The sequence below is a fragment of the Schistocerca americana genome, chromosome 3, assembly GCF_021461395.2.
Source record: "Schistocerca americana isolate TAMUIC-IGC-003095 chromosome 3, iqSchAmer2.1, whole genome shotgun sequence".
Lineage (NCBI taxonomy): Eukaryota > Metazoa > Arthropoda > Insecta > Orthoptera > Acrididae > Schistocerca > Schistocerca americana.
Window position 1 is genome coordinate 348,147,246 of NC_060121.1, and position 15,791 is coordinate 348,163,036.

At 42.7% G+C, this 15,791-nt stretch overlaps 1 protein-coding gene across 1 annotated transcript in view; it reads right to left on the reverse strand.

Annotated features, from left to right (window-relative positions):
• Window positions 1-11,443: 11,443 nt before the first annotated feature.
• Window positions 11,444-15,791, reverse strand: part of LOC124606072 (sialin-like) — an 81,858-nt gene continuing 77,510 nt past the window's right edge. The window contains exons 8-9 of the mRNA XM_047138036.1: window positions 14,221-14,341; window positions 11,444-11,538 (exon numbers count right to left, since the gene is read on the reverse strand). Of these exons, the coding sequence (XP_046993992.1) occupies window positions 11,444-11,538; window positions 14,221-14,341 (216 nt within the window). The remainder of the gene's footprint in view (window positions 11,539-14,220; window positions 14,342-15,791) is intronic.

Genomic DNA, 15,791 nt, shown 5'->3' on the forward strand with positions numbered 1-15,791 from the left:
GAAGAGGGAAAATTTGCCTTTGCTCAGTACGGTGCGGATCCACGTGAAAATTCAGGATTTGTCTTGACTACTGGATTTTGTGATATCTAGGTAATGTAAAATACCGAATAGTGGACTAAGGTAGTCACTGATTGGCCTGTTTTACATATCACTGTCGTTTACGGAACATGAACTAGGTCAGAACAGTTCAAGAACGGAAGTCCACAAATGAAATAAACTAAAAATGTTCTTCTGTGAGGGATGAAGAACATATATATCATTTCATTTATTGCTTATATTGCTTACTGAAGACCTTTTACGTGATAATTTTAAAGGCAGGTCGTACATTATACAATTTTACATGTAGTAGCAAATTGTTTCTAGCAAAATTTGTTTTGATCGATAAAAAAGGGTAATGACAACGAACTGCAAAGGGAAGTAATATAGATGTATGAAAAGGAGTGTTAAAACAATAAATTTTAGTAATTTATAAGAAAATAGTAAGAAGATAGCAAAGGTACGACCTGCAAATTCCCTTTTACTGTTGCAACAAAATATAATATATTAATTACGGTTATTTTTGTTGCTATTCCAGGTGGGAGTGCCTCAGCAGAAACATAGAGCCTGTCTCACCTGAAGTAGCGTACAAGATTATGTCTTCTTATACACTATGTGATCAAATGTATCCGGACACCCCCAAAAATTTTCATATTAGGTGCATTGCGCTGCGTCCTACTGCAGGTACTCCGTATCAGCGACCTCAGTAGCCATTAGACTTCGTGAGAGAACATAGTGGACCGCTCCGCGGAACTCACGGACTTCGAACGTAGTCAGGTGGTTGGGTGTCACTTGCGTCATACGTCTGTACGCGAGATTGATACCTCTTCTCAGTGCAGCACTCCGTGAAGAATGGGCTGCCATTCCCCAAGAAACCTTCCAGCAACTGATTGAACGTACGCCTGCGAGACTGGAAGGTGTCATCAAAGGTAAGCGTGGGCCAACACGATATTGAATTCATGCTTTACCGATAGAGGGGGGCCACGAACTTTTAAGTCCTTTTCAGCCAGGTTTCCGGATACTTTTGATCACATAGTGTATTACTAAATTAAATACAGTAGCTCATGAGTGGCTCTGTGTGTATTTGCTTCTTCTATCTAAGAACAGTCCTATTACAACTTTTAAATACTTACGTAGGCCATACCTTTTGCACTGTTTGTGTTTTATATCTCGATGTAGTTCTACATGTTGTATGTGTGCTGCTATGTTGTGTGTTTGTGTGCAAGATGCAGTTTTCCATAACCAGTGCCATAGGCAGGAGGGAAGCCTCGTAACTTAAACTTCGAGCCTCGACTGCCTGTCGGACGTTTTTCTTAGCTGTAATGTTTATCTCGTTGACTGCCTTAAGCAGTTGGCTTTACATTATTTAATTATCATGTATAAAGTACAGTTGAGATACATGAGCCAATTATGTGCAATCTATGCTTTTCTCATAATTATCTTATTTATCTATTTTAGGTGTTGTACTTTTTATGTTATGAGTCTATGTCTAACGGCTCACGGTGTTGATGTGTTTGTGTCATTTTTTGTGCCTGCATCTGCATCAGTGTCTGTGGCTGTGTCTGAGTTTGTGTCCTCCCAACGTTACTGCTGTCGTGTTTGTTTTGTCCGTTCGAGATCTGTCGTGTGGATTTTCTTATCTATAGACATCTTGCAGTGTTCTTGAACCTTATCACTGATGTTGCCTAGAGCGTATCATGTCTGGGTCTCGTAACATTTCTTTGATGTCATTGTATCCTGCTACAGGTCTTACGTGTGTGGGCTTGTTGAAGTGTAATGCCACGTGTTCAGGAGACCCAATGGGCACATAGCTAAGGCTCACGTTGGTCGAATGTGCTCTTTTTGTTTGAGTCATCGGTTTTCAAAATGGTTCAAATGGCTCTGAGCACTATGGAACTTAACATCTGTGGTCATCAGTCCCCTAGAACTTAGAACTACTTAAACCTAACTAACCTAAGGACATCACACACATCCATGCCCGAGGCAGGATTCGAACCTGCGACCGTAGCAGTCGCGCGATTCCAGACTGAGCGCCTAGAGCCGCGAGACCACCGCGACCGGCCATCGGTTTTCAAACTGGTTTGATGTGGCCCCCAAAAATCCTCTTCTGCGGCAGCCTCTTCATGTCAGAGTAGCACTTGCAACCTACGTCCTCAATTATTTGCTGGACGTGTTCCAATCTTTGTCTTCCTCTACAGTTATTGTCCTCTATAGCTCCCTCTAGTAAGACATTACCTGATGTCTTAACAGAAGTCCTATAATCGTGTACCTTCTCTCTGTCAGTATCTTCCACATATTCCTTTCCTCTCCCATTCTGCGCAGAACCTCCTCATTCCTTGCCTTACCGGGCTACCTAATTTTTCAACTTTCGTCTGTAGCACCACATATCAAACGCTCTGCTTCTCTTCTGTTCCGGTTTTCTCACATTCCATTTTTCACTACCATACAATGCTGTGCTGTCAGTCCATATTCTGTACTCATTAGATTGTTCATTCCATTCAGCAGATTATGTAATTCTTCTTCACTTCCACTCAGGATAGCAACGTCATCAGTGAATCGTATCATTGATATCCTATCACGTTGAATTTTAATTCAACTTCTGAACCTTTCTTTTATTTCCATCGTTCCTTCCTCGATGTACAGATTGAGCAGTAGGGGCGAAAGACTACATCCCTGTCTCACATTCTTTTTAATCCGAGCACTTCGTTCTTCGTCGTCCACTCTCATTATTCCCTCTTGGCTTTTGTACATATTGTATATTACCTGTCTCTCCCTATAGTTTACCCCTATTTTTCTCTGAATTTCTCTTGCACCATTTCACACTGTCGATCCCTTTTTCCATGTCATCAAATCCTAGAACGTGTCCTAATTTTTCTTTAGTCTTGTTCCATTATCAACCGCAACGTCATAATTGCCTTTCTGGTATCTTTACCTGTCCTAAAGCCAAACAGGTCGTCATCTAACGTATCCTCAATTTTCTTTTCCATTATTCTCGTCAGTAACTTGGATGCATAAGCTGTTAAGCTGATTGTGCAATAATTCTCGAATTTGTCAGCGCTTGCAGTCTTCCGAATTGTGGGAATAATATTTTTCCGAAAGTCAGATGATATGGCGCCAGACTAATACTTTCTACACACCAACGTGAATAGTCGTTTTGTTGCCACTTCCCCCAATGATTTTAGAAATTCTGATGGAATGTTTCTATCCATTCTGCCTTATTTGATCTTAATTCCTCCAAAGCTATTTTAAATTCTGATTCTAATACTGGATCCCCTATCTCTTCTAAATCGACTCCAATTTCTTCCCACTCATAGAAACCTTCAATGTATTCTTCCTACCTATCCGCTCTCTCCTCTCCATTTAAGAATGGAATTCCCATTGCGCTGTTAATATTAATACCCTTGCTTTTAATTTCACCAAAGGTTGATTTGACTTCCCTATATGCTGAGTCAGTCCTTCCGACAATCATTTCTTCTTCGATTTCTTCACATTTTTCGTATAGCCGTTTCATCTTAGCCTCCCTGCACTTCCTCCTTATTTCATTCCTCAGCGACTTGTACTTTAGATTTTTGTATTCCTGACGTTCCCTTATTGTCTTTGTACTTCCCTATTTCATCCATCAAAATTGAAGTACTTCTTCTGTTACCCATGGTTTCTTCGCAGTCACTTTCTTTGTACCTATGTTTTTCTTTCCAACTTCTGTGGTTGTCCTTTTTAGAGATGCCCATTCCTCTTCAGTTGTATGCCTACTGAACTAATCCTTATTACTTGCTGTATCTATAGCCTTAGAGAACTTATAGCATATCTCGTAATTCCTAAGTACTTCAGTATCCCACTTCTTTGCGTATTGATTCTTCCTGACCTCTTAAACTTCAGCCTACTCTTCATAACCACTACATTGCGATCTGACTCTATATCTGCTCCTGGGTGCGCCTTAAAATCCAGTTCCTAATTTCGGAATCTCTTTCTGACCACGAAGTAAACTAACTGAAATCTTCCCGTATCACCAGGCCTTTTCCAAGTATACGTCCCCTCTGTTGAACCTTGAACAGAGTATTTGCTATTATTAGCTGAAATTTATTACAGAACTCAATTAGCCTTTCTCTTCTCTCATTCCTTGCCTTGTCCCAATACCATACTCTCAGTAGCCGGGCAAAAAGTGAACAGTGCCACGACTTGGATCCGCATGCTTCAGCTGCAGTCGTTCGTGTATATTGGGGAAGGAGGAGGCCTTCGTGGTCGTTTCCCCCTCCCGTTACCGTGTATCAAGACGCCAGTTCTTTAATTAACCCATGTCTACAACGTTTTCCCCAGTTATTTCACGAACCTTGTCGTGACTGTACCTCTTTACTCCGTATGCCGCAGCTCTGTAGCGTATAGTGATGTCAACGGGGCAAGTCCCCTGAAACACACAAGGTTTCTACGTCCTGAGTAGTATTCTTCTCCGTCCTCGCTTCACTGTGTATCTGTGTGGTACTAAAAACAGTCGGTGCGTCCATGCACTTGCTGGAAAGCGTACTGCGGCTTACAAGAGAACTTGGTGATACATTCGTAGCGTCCTCAGAGGTAGTCTGTACTGCATGGTGTTTAGGCTCCCAAGTTTGTGCATTAGTTTCGTCACTTTGTCAGTTGTCAGTCTGGCCTGCAAATTGAAAGTCGTTCGGCAATGTGTATTCCTGAATAAATACAACGAAAAGACATTCTGGAGCGATACGTAGAAAATGTCCAGAAGGACGAGGGCCCGACCATCGGTAGAGGCGAGTAGCTGTGGAAGTGGAGGTCTTCGAGAGCGGTGATCGCCGGGCAACGACTGGAAGCCTGGTGAACGTGCAAGACGCCACTGTTGGTTGGGTTGCAGCGCTGGCAGGCGTCGTGGTAGGCAGCCTAGTCTCACGGCGTAGATGGCGATCCATCTGGAGCCGTTAATAAACAGCTGCCTGAGACAATTTAGGGTCCGTGTCTGGCCTGCGAATCTTATCCACGTATGTGGTGGCTGAATATGCATGGGCCCATCACTGCATATACAACTCTAGACGTCTTCCTTCAAGCTTTATTTTAGGTTGCGATTTTATTACAAAAACACATGCATTTTGGATTCCAAAAGTTTCAATCTCACCCTGAGGAGAAGTGTAGTCTGTGCGAGCGTATCTGGTCCGCAGTATTAACACTGGAAGTAAATTTGAGTCGGAACACGCTCTAACCGGGAGAAGCTTCAGAGATTTTGAATTTGCTGAATCAAATCCCTGATGTTTTAACTGATCGAATGAGTGTTACAAACTCAATATGACATTCAATTAATTCGTCAGATGCCAGTGCAGTAGGAGCCTTGTAACCTATTCCCACCGAGGATTCCGAAGTTGTAGCAGATCATCAATCAGTTGTTAGAGGATGGTGACATTAGGCCCCCCACATCGCCTTATGCGGCCCCTACCTTCTCGTTTCCCCACGAGAAAGGAAAGGGATACCGACCGGTTGTGTTTGGTTCCCTGCACTTCATATATGATGAAAAATGCCACTTTTCTGATTATTTATTTATTGCATCAACTTTGAGTGTTCATTATAAGCTTTAGGGGTATTTTTCTCACATAGGAGAGGGGGGGCAGGGGAGGGGAGGGGGATGTTGAACCAAAATTTCTCAGAGGCTTCATTTTACGGTGTACACAAGCGATCTGCCAAATATGAGCCGAACTGGTTGGCCGCGTCTGACGCTTTCCCACAGATTAGGGGTTTGGTAATAAATTTTACACAATTTTTAGGCAAATAAATAATAATAACTATAATCAAACGTATAACATTCCATATAACAATTTCTCACCATATTTTTTTTATTTTTTTATTTTACACGTATAGTACGGCAGGACCAAATTGAAGAACAAATACACTCCTGGAAATGGAAAAAAGAACACATTGACACCGGTGTGTCAGACCCACCATACTTGCTCCGGACACTGCGAGAGGGCTGTACAAGCAATGATCACACGCACGGCACAGCGGACACACCAGGAACCGCGGTGTTGGCCGTCGAATGGCGCTAGCTGCGCAGCATTTGTGCACCGCCGCCGTCAGTGTCAGCCAGTTTGCCGTGGCATACGGAGCTCCATCGCAGTCTTTAACACTGGTAGCATGCTGCGACAGCGTGGACGTGAACCGTATGTGCAGTTGACGGACTTTGAGCGAGGGCGTATAGTGGGCATGCGGGAGGCCGGGTGGACGTACCGCCGAATTGCTCAACACGTGGGGCGTGAGGTCTCCACAGTACATCGATGTTGTCGCCAGTGGTCGGCGGAAGGTGCACGTGCCCGTCGACCTGGGACCGGACCGCTGCGACGCACGGATGCACGCCAAGACCGTAGGATCCTACGCAGTGCCGTAGGGGACCGCACTGCCACTTCCCAGCAAATTAGGGACACTGTTGCTCCTGGGGTATCGGCGAGGACCATTCGCAACCGTCTCCATGAAGCTGGGCTACGGTCCCGCACACCGTTAGGCCGTCTTCCGCTCACGCCCCAACATCGTGCAGCCCGCCTCCAGTGGTGTCGCAACAGGCGTGAATGGAGGGACGAATGGAGACGTGTCGTCTTCAGCGATGAGAGTCGCTTCTGCCTTGGTGCCAATGATGGTCGTACGCGTGTTTGGCGCCGTGCAGGTGAGCGCCACAATGAGGACTGCATACGACCGAGGCACACAGGGCCAACACCCGGCATCATGGTGTGGGGAGCGATCTCCTACACTGGCCGTACACCACTGGTGATCGTCGAGGGGCCACTGAATAGTGCACGGTACATCCAAACCGTCATCGAACCCATCGTTCTACCATTCCTAGACCGGCAAGGGAACTTGCTGTTCCAACAGGACAATGCACGTCCGCATGTATCCCGTGCCACCCAACGTGCTCTAGAAGGTGTAAGTCAACTACCCTGGCCAGCAAGATCTCCGGATCTGTCCCCCATTGAGCATGTTTGGGACTGGATGAAGCGTCGTCTCACGCGGTCTGCACGTCCAGCACGAACGCTGGTCCAACTGAGGCGCCAGGTGGAAACGGCATGGCAAGCCGTTCCACAGGACTACATCCAGCATCTCTACGATCGTCTCCATGGGAGAATAGCAGCCTGCATTGCTGCGAAAGGTGGATATACACTGTACTAGTGCCGACATTGTGCATGCTCTGTTGCCTGTGTCTATGTGCCTGTGGTTCTGTCAGTGTGATCATGTGATGTATCTGACCCCAGGAATGTGTCAATAAAGTTTCCCCTTCCTGGGACAATGAATTCACGGTGTTCTTATTTCAATTTCCACGAATGTATCTATGATCATGGAACATGTCAGTACATGAAATTACGAAAGAAAAGTAATAATAGAAAAAATAAAATGTTCATGAATACTAAAAAGACGACGATCTGTAAGTTTTATAAATGTAATCAACAATATAACACAGAAATAAGCTTAATTTTTCAAGGAATTCCTCGACAGAATAGAAGGAGTGACCCATGAGGAAACTCTTAAGTTTAGATTTGAAAGCGAGTGGATTACTTCTAAGAGTTTTGAATTCTTATGGTAGCTTATGGTAAGTGAGTGCCGCAGAATACCTTATGCCTTTCTGTACAAGAGTCAAGGAGGTGCTATCTAAATGCAGATTAGACTTTCGCGTGGTATTAAATGAGTGAAATCTGTTACTTCTTGGGAATAAGCTGATATTGTCAACACCAAACGACACTAAAGAACACATATGTATATTGAGAGGCGAATGTCAGGATACCCAGATTAATGAACAGAGATTCGTGAACTTACGCCACTTACTGCCCGGACCGCCAGATTCTTGGCCAAAAGTAATCTTTCAGAATTGGAAGAGTTTCCTCAAGATAACAAGCGAATCAAAATAAGTAAAGTACACTACTTTTAGTGCAGAACTATCACTTACTTCAGATACTATTCTAATGGTAAAAATGGCAACATAAGTCTTCGATCAAAATCTTGAAGATGGGCTCTCCACGACAGTTTACTATCTATGTGAACATCTATAAATTTGAACTGTTCAGTCTCACTAACCATATGTCCTCCTGCGTAATTAAAACATCAGATTTTGTTGAATTGTGTGTTAGAAATTGTAAAACTTGAGTCTTACTGTTCTTAGCGTTATTTAATTTTATACTGGCCATGAACTTATGTCTTCAGCTGTAGTATTTGGAACAGGGTCAACGTTGCGCACAATATCTTTTCTGCGAAGAAAGTATCATCTGCAAACACAAATATTTTAGAATCGCCTGTAATAATAGAAAGCACATCATTTATATAAATAAGGAAAAGTACTGGCCCCAGGGCTGATCGGCCGAGCGGTTCTAGGCACTACAGTCTGGAACCGCGCGACCGCTACGGTCGCAGGTTCGAATCCTGCCTCGGGCATGGATGTGTGTGATGTCCTTAGGTTAGTTAGGTTTAAGTAGTTCTAAGTTCTAGGGGACTGATGACCTCAGATGTTAAGTCCCATAGTGCTCAGAGCCATTTTGAACCAGATCTGATCGCTGTGGCGCCCCGCATTTAACCGTGCCCCACTCGGACCCCACATCATAGCCATTCTCAATACTGTGGAGAATAGCGTTTTGCTGTCTGTTCTTAAAGTAAGAGGGGAACCAATTGTGAGCTACTCCCCCTATTCTATAACGGTCGAACTTGTGGAGCAATCAAACACGTTAGTTAAACAGAAAAAAGTGATGCCTATCTTTTGAAACATTATGTTCAATCCATCCAGTATCTCGCAAAGAAAATATACCATTTCCAATCGTTAAACCACTTCTAAAACCAAACTGTACATTTGACAGCAAATTATGTGAAATGAATGATCAATTATCCTGACATACAGAGCCGTTTCAGTAACTATAACAAATACTGAAGGCATAGATATAGGTCTAGAATTGTCTATATTACCCCTTTCTCCCTTTTTATAAAGCAGCCTTACTACTGAGTACTTTAATCGTTCAGGAAACTTATCATTCCTGCAGGAAATATTATAAATATGGCTAAGTGCGGGGCTAACATGTGCGGCACAGTACTCTAGCACTCTGCTAGATACTCCGTCACATCCAAGAGAGCCCTTAATATTCAGTGATTTAATTATTGCCTCAGTCTCCTCCCTGTCAGTATCACGGAGGAGTATTTCAGATGTTAGTTTCGGACAGTTATTTTCCAAGATAGTTACATGATTCCATGTAGAAACGAAGTTTTATTTAATTCACCAGCTATTTTCAGAAAGTGTTTGTTCAATACTGTTCATATTTTTGACTTATCAGTAACACAGAAACATTTTTACAGCATCTTAGTTTATATCCTCGACCTTGTGCTACTGATCAGACACTTCTTTCACGACTGACATATGCTTTTAATTTCGTCCTGTAATTTAGCTATTCTATTTGTATATTACATACTCTTTGCCTTCCTAATAACATTTCTAGGCATCTTTCAAAACTGTTTGTACTACTCACCCGTTGCATGCACACCAACCTCCCTTAATAAGACTAAAATTTAGAAAGAGCTTCCGTCACTCACAATGCATCACCATTTCTCTGTGTACGTGGCAACTTCCCGTCTTATATCTGGTGGGGCTGTAGAGTTACTAGGTAGATGTTGCCCTCAAGCATCCTGTAACTCGATTGTGAGTACTTATAACATTTTGATAGAATTCCCACTTTGTTCTACATGATATCCTTATCCCATTTGTCAGCCACCCACGCTGCCTTTTTGCTAGTGACCTGTTTGGAGCGTTGTAACAGAAAGCACCTTTCAAAGAGCTCGAGAAATGTGTTAAGGAGAGCATTACATTTGTCATCCACATTATCAGCATTGTAAAAGTCCTGTCACTGATGTTCCTTAACGAGGATTAAGAAACTCTCTAGTGCTACTGTATTTGCTTTTTCACACAGTTGGTAAATATATATAACATTTGTTTGAGGACAAAACCCTCTTAGCGTTAAAATTCGTGCATCATGTTCTGAAAGGTCAGTCACCCTTTTACTAACAGAATACATATCTAGTAATGAAGAATTTGTTTATTTATTCGTGCCAAGAGTGTTGCGTACAAAATAGATAAAATGTGAGGCAATTACAGTGATACAATATTAGTTATATATATAAACAGATAACAAACACTACATATAATCAGACCAAAAATTAGCAACCTCGACGGCATTGTCCTTGCCCGACTGGGCACTGAGGACACAATAGCATAAAGACTCCAGTCTTCATCCAGCCGTTGTCTTTATAATTTACGTCAGGCAAATGCCGGGATGCTTTCTACTATAAGACCACGGGCGGTTACCAGTCCCATCCTTGACACACTAGACCTTTAAGTCTGCAAATGTCTATATATGTGAATCACTTTACTTATGTTGTTCTTAGATTGCATTAGCAAGACATGTCAAATATCTTTGTGAAAGAGACCTGCCGTCGAATAAAATTACTACTACTACCGTTTCTACTTTCTTTTGCGTTATCACATTGAAAACCATTTCCCCTACTTGTAAGCTTGGGTTCCGTTCTTAGGGCCAGTTCCACTGCCATTACATTAACTCCAGACTGTACAGAAATGGGTCACTTGAAGAGAACAGTGATCTTGCTTCGTATTTATACGAACGACTCACAGTCTAGATTATTTAATTGGAATGATCGTTCCGTTCGAGGTAAGACATCACATTTCTGAAATATGGCAGGATGAGCTATGCGCTATTGGCTTCTGTCTAGGAATCTTCGGCCGATGTTTCTTAAGCGATTTTTTTGACTTCTGCCACCACGACTGGTTGATATTGTGAAGGGCCAGCTGGTAGACATCAACAATGAAGAGTGAGCCTTTGACAATTCCAGCCACACGTGCTCGCGAAACATTTGATAAATCTGTAAACAAAATCTGCCGCAGATCCTGAGACAGGAACCAACAGGCCATAGGTCGATAAGGAGACACGAAATTGTCAATAATTTTACATGGAGAGGATGTTTTCTCTCACCGGTGAGAGCTATTAGCCTCTACTTATCTTAATACATACATTGCTATAACAATACGTGAACTACACTGTACTTTGTTCATACACCCGACTATGTGCTTGCCATAGCTTAGTGTCAGCAAGTAACTGTCAGTATGACAGTAAAGTTTGTCTGACAGACAGGTACTCGTTTTTATACAGTCAGGTCTCGTTGTAGAAACATACCAAGGCTCGACAGAATAACGAGTTGTTACAATGAAATAAACAGAGAGAAAAAAGTGGCATTTATTTGGACTTTGACGTGTAATTTTAGTAACATGACAAATTTAGCATCAGCTTCATCTGTTAGAGTAAGGGTTGCTGGAGATGTACTTACAATAAATAATAATTTTTAAGATTAAGACAGATGGGCTGTAGCGTAACCTGATACAGAAAGACACTTAAAGTCTAGATCTTCGACTGTTGAACAGAGAGTCGTCCGCATCAAACGCTGTGTTCACAACGCCCTTGTCATTCTTCGCTGCGGCTTCGTTCTCTGGAACAAAAATAGAAAATTTTTGAGTACGTTAACTACTGTTTGTCGTTGAATACAAATTACTCTCAGTTAAGTGGAGAGCTTTATTTGAATTGCATTACAAATGTGATCAGTGTTGTGGTGTACAACCTTCAAGCGAATAAAGTGAATAATACTACTGTAATAAATTTCTTAGGACCATCCTATACATTAATTTATGTGGCGATGGATTTATTATGCTAACCTGCTAGAGACGTTTATTTACACTAATTTAATTTATTGGCTCGACAAACTGCATTCGTGTGTGACATCTGCAACTAATACCAAACAAAAAGGTTAGATACATCAGCTGCATGAAGATAATCGAAATATAATTGCTCTTACTGTTATAAAATTTATCTTATTCTGCACCACAGCTAAATTCAGTGTAGATGCCCTTTACATAACTTCCACAGAAACAACTACGTCTTTCCATCACACATAAAGTTCGAAAAAAAAATAAACTGTAAGCTCACTCAGTTAATTATTATCTTAGACACTCTTTCCTTGGTGTTAGTTACTACTTTGAGACAAACGAACATTGGCAAATGCACTTTTTTGGTACTGCAGGACTACAGTCCATTACCATTAATAGATTCTCCTAGAAACCATAAGTGTTGAAACGTCTAGAAGTTGAGTGAGGATATATAAAAGGACGCGTAGCCTGCGGAACATTTTTGTTCTACATCATTATCCCCCTATCTGTTACGTGACAATAAAAAGTATACATAGCAAAATTGAAATTTTCAATTTTTAATTCAGCTTTTATTGGAATACTGTTGATTTGTAAAGTGAAACACGGGACAAAGAAAAAATACAGATCTACCATATAGCGCTAAAGAAAGCGATTTTCTCAGAAAAAGATAAAAAAAAACACGAAACAAAAATACATCAAACATCCCTTCAGTACTTCGTCGAACTTATACACGAGTAAAACATATTTCTGTTATTCATAAACAACTTTCGCATTTATCAATAATAACACGAAACTCTTGTCTCTCATCATAATGAAGAAAATTATACTGAGTGAAAATAACAAAAATAATTACCCTATTTTTTTATATCTGTGCATGTATAATGTACTTGCATAAAAATTAATTGCTTTAGTTACTTAAAATGGACATTGATACGTGATCAACTAATTTTTATTCCTAATAAAATGCAATTTATGTTCAGTAAGGATATGAAATACACTAACACTGAATGATGGTGGTTCTAATTATGTGTAAAACAAACAACTAAAGAAACAAAAAAAAAACAAAGACAAGTCATCAGCTCCGAGCTTCTCTTTTACACTTACATTAAGGTATCTTTCCTTGCCAGTGCTAACACTGCTACCGTTAATCCTGCCATTTACTACGTATTTATGTACAGCACCACAACTACCGAACCGTAGCTTTGGTACAGCGCAACGCTAGCTATGATACATATCAGCAAAGTTGTCCTAGTAGGAATACCACTCAGACTCCTCTCTGCAATGGTGTTCTCGAAAATTTACCCGGATCGTTTTCTTTCGCGCATACTTGACATCCTGAGGCCAGATGGCCATCCTCCTATGCTGGGTGACGCCACATGGCCATCCTCCTATTCTAGGTGACCAAGTGGCATTTAACAACCCGGATCAATACGCTAATGTCTAAATGTAGTACTGTAGAGCACGGGATAGTGCGGCTTGTGTGCACTGTTCACTTTCTTAACTTGTCTTGAAGGACTGTTTGTGGCTTAGGCCGTTCCCAAATGCCACTTTACGGTAAGAATGGCTATCAACACGAGAAGTGGCATACACCACAGCGAGGTCAGCCTGACATTCAAGTGCACTCGTGAGACACAAAACGATGAAGACTTTGTTCTTACAAATAGCCCGTTGTGAACTATACCAATTTTATCTCTACTTACAAATTATGTTTTGTAGATACCCCTAGAAGAGCGCAAATAGAGCAGTGACTGCCTTCTCGGGGGCAACTAGGAGGCCTGTGTAGAACTGACAACACGTAACTGTCTCAACGCGTTTAATTTGGCCTCTAGGTATCAAAACAATAGAGAAATTAAGAACTCCATTCCCTCTCCCTCCCCCCTTCCAATGGAACTGGGGAGAGCGGAGAAGCAAACACCTGTATCAGTGTAATTGGGTTCTCTTCACCGACGAGTGCACGATTTGTCAGTCTCTTGATGATGGTCGTAAAAGAACGTGGCGGCGGCTGGGTGCCATAGCAGGTCTTAGGCTTACAGTCCCATGTTAGGTAGGTGGATCAGTCATGTTTCTGGCCTGTATACGTCCAAGTACTTGCAGTCTCTTGAAAGAATCCTCCATCCTATTCCTCATGCTTACATTCAACAATTCGGCGACCAGTCAGTCTTTCAGTACAAGCACACCTCATCCAACTCATGTACGTATTTTTTCAGGACGCAGGAATCTAAACAGAAACGGTTAGCGGCAGCTGCTAAAATGATCCCAACTGAGCGTCCCTGGGACCAGTTGAAACTTTCAGTGTGTCATCGTAGGAACTCTCCTGACACACAATTTGACATCTGCAGGGCCGGCACCGAAGAGTGAAGCAAGCTTATATAGCCTTCAGATCCGAGGCAGAGAGAGCAAGCAGTGTGGCGGCCAGCAGTGACGCGCTCTGTCGGTGGAGGCGGCGGAAAGCAGCCTCAAGCCCTCACCTGTGGGTGGGACGTTCCAAGGCTGCTCCTCGGCGGTGGTGAAGACGGCGTAGAGGACGTAGCCGGCCGCCGCCACCGCTGCCGTCATGTAGAACACCAAGTTCCACGACGCCCGCGTCGGCTGTTGACATGAGAGAAGAATTCACATACTGATATCCAGTAGCTTTCATATGTTGAGAGAAAACAAATCACGAAACCAAGAAGGAGTTGGGCCACATGAACGAAAATTGGTAGGCTTGTTTCTACATCTAAAAGATGATGTCCACTCAAATTTTGCAACAGTTGCATAAGATAGGCGGTAGTAGCGTCCAGATCAGATTTGCTTGAAATACTAGCTGGAACGGTCATGAAAATATTTATCTTTGAGACTGGAATGGTAAGTTGATGTGAGTTTAAGGTGACGAAGACGCCACTATCAGGACTGAAATTAAGCGAGGTCGTTTACTAGAGTTCCGAGACGTTGGATGTTCTACTTGCTATGTTGCAGCAAGAGCTGGCAGGAACAGAGCCATTGTACGTGATTGCTGGCAACGGTGGTCACGGATGTCTACGATCGCAAGAAGACCGGACTCCGGACGGACACGTGGCACCACTAAGAGGGAAGATCATCGTGTTCGGCGCATCGTACTGCATTTCCAGCAGCAATCTGAACATCAGTTGGCACCACAGTCAGACAACGAACTGGTGAAAATCGGTTACTTCAAGGACAGCTCCCATACAGGCGATCTGTAGCGTGCTTCCCACTGAGCCCAAACTGTCGCTACCGTTAGCGACTTCACTGATGTCAAGCGAGAGCTCATTGGAGACCAGGATGGTCGTCTGTTTGTTTTCTGATGAAAACTGGTTCTGCCTCGGTACCAGTGACTTGCGCTTGTTGGTTAGAAGGAGAGCGCTTTGGTTAGGAGGCCGGTTAAGGGCCTGCAAACAACCTGTCTGCGTGCTAGGAACACTGGACGTACACCTGCAGTTATGGTCTTGGGTGCGATTTCGTATGACAGGAGAAGCGCTCTCGTGGTTATCCCATGGGCCCCGTCTGCTGAATTGTACGTCAGTCTGGTGAATCGATCTGTTATGCTGCCATTCACGAACAGCATTCCAGGGGGTGTTTTCTAAGGATAACGCTTGTCCACAAACCGCTGTTGTATCCGAACTTGCTCTACAAAGTGTCGAAATGTTGTCTTAGCCTGCCCGATCATCATATCTGCCTCCAATCGAGCACATATGGGGCATCATCGAACGGCACCTACAGTGCCACCCACAAATAGCATTAAACGTTCCTGCGTTGACCGACCAAGAGCCACAGTAATAGAACTCCTTCCCACAAACGCATCCGACATCTGTAAAACGCAATGTATGCACGTTTGCATGCTTGCATTCAACTTTCTGGTGGTTACACGGGTTATTAATGTACCAGTATTTCACATTTGCAATGGCTTATCTCGTGCTTACATTAACCTGTGATCTTGCAACGTTTATCACATAAATCTGTTACCAAAACAAATGTATTGCCTCGAAATTAAATATTTTTTGAGGTTACGATTTTTCTTTCAATGTATTCTCACCAGTCTTCA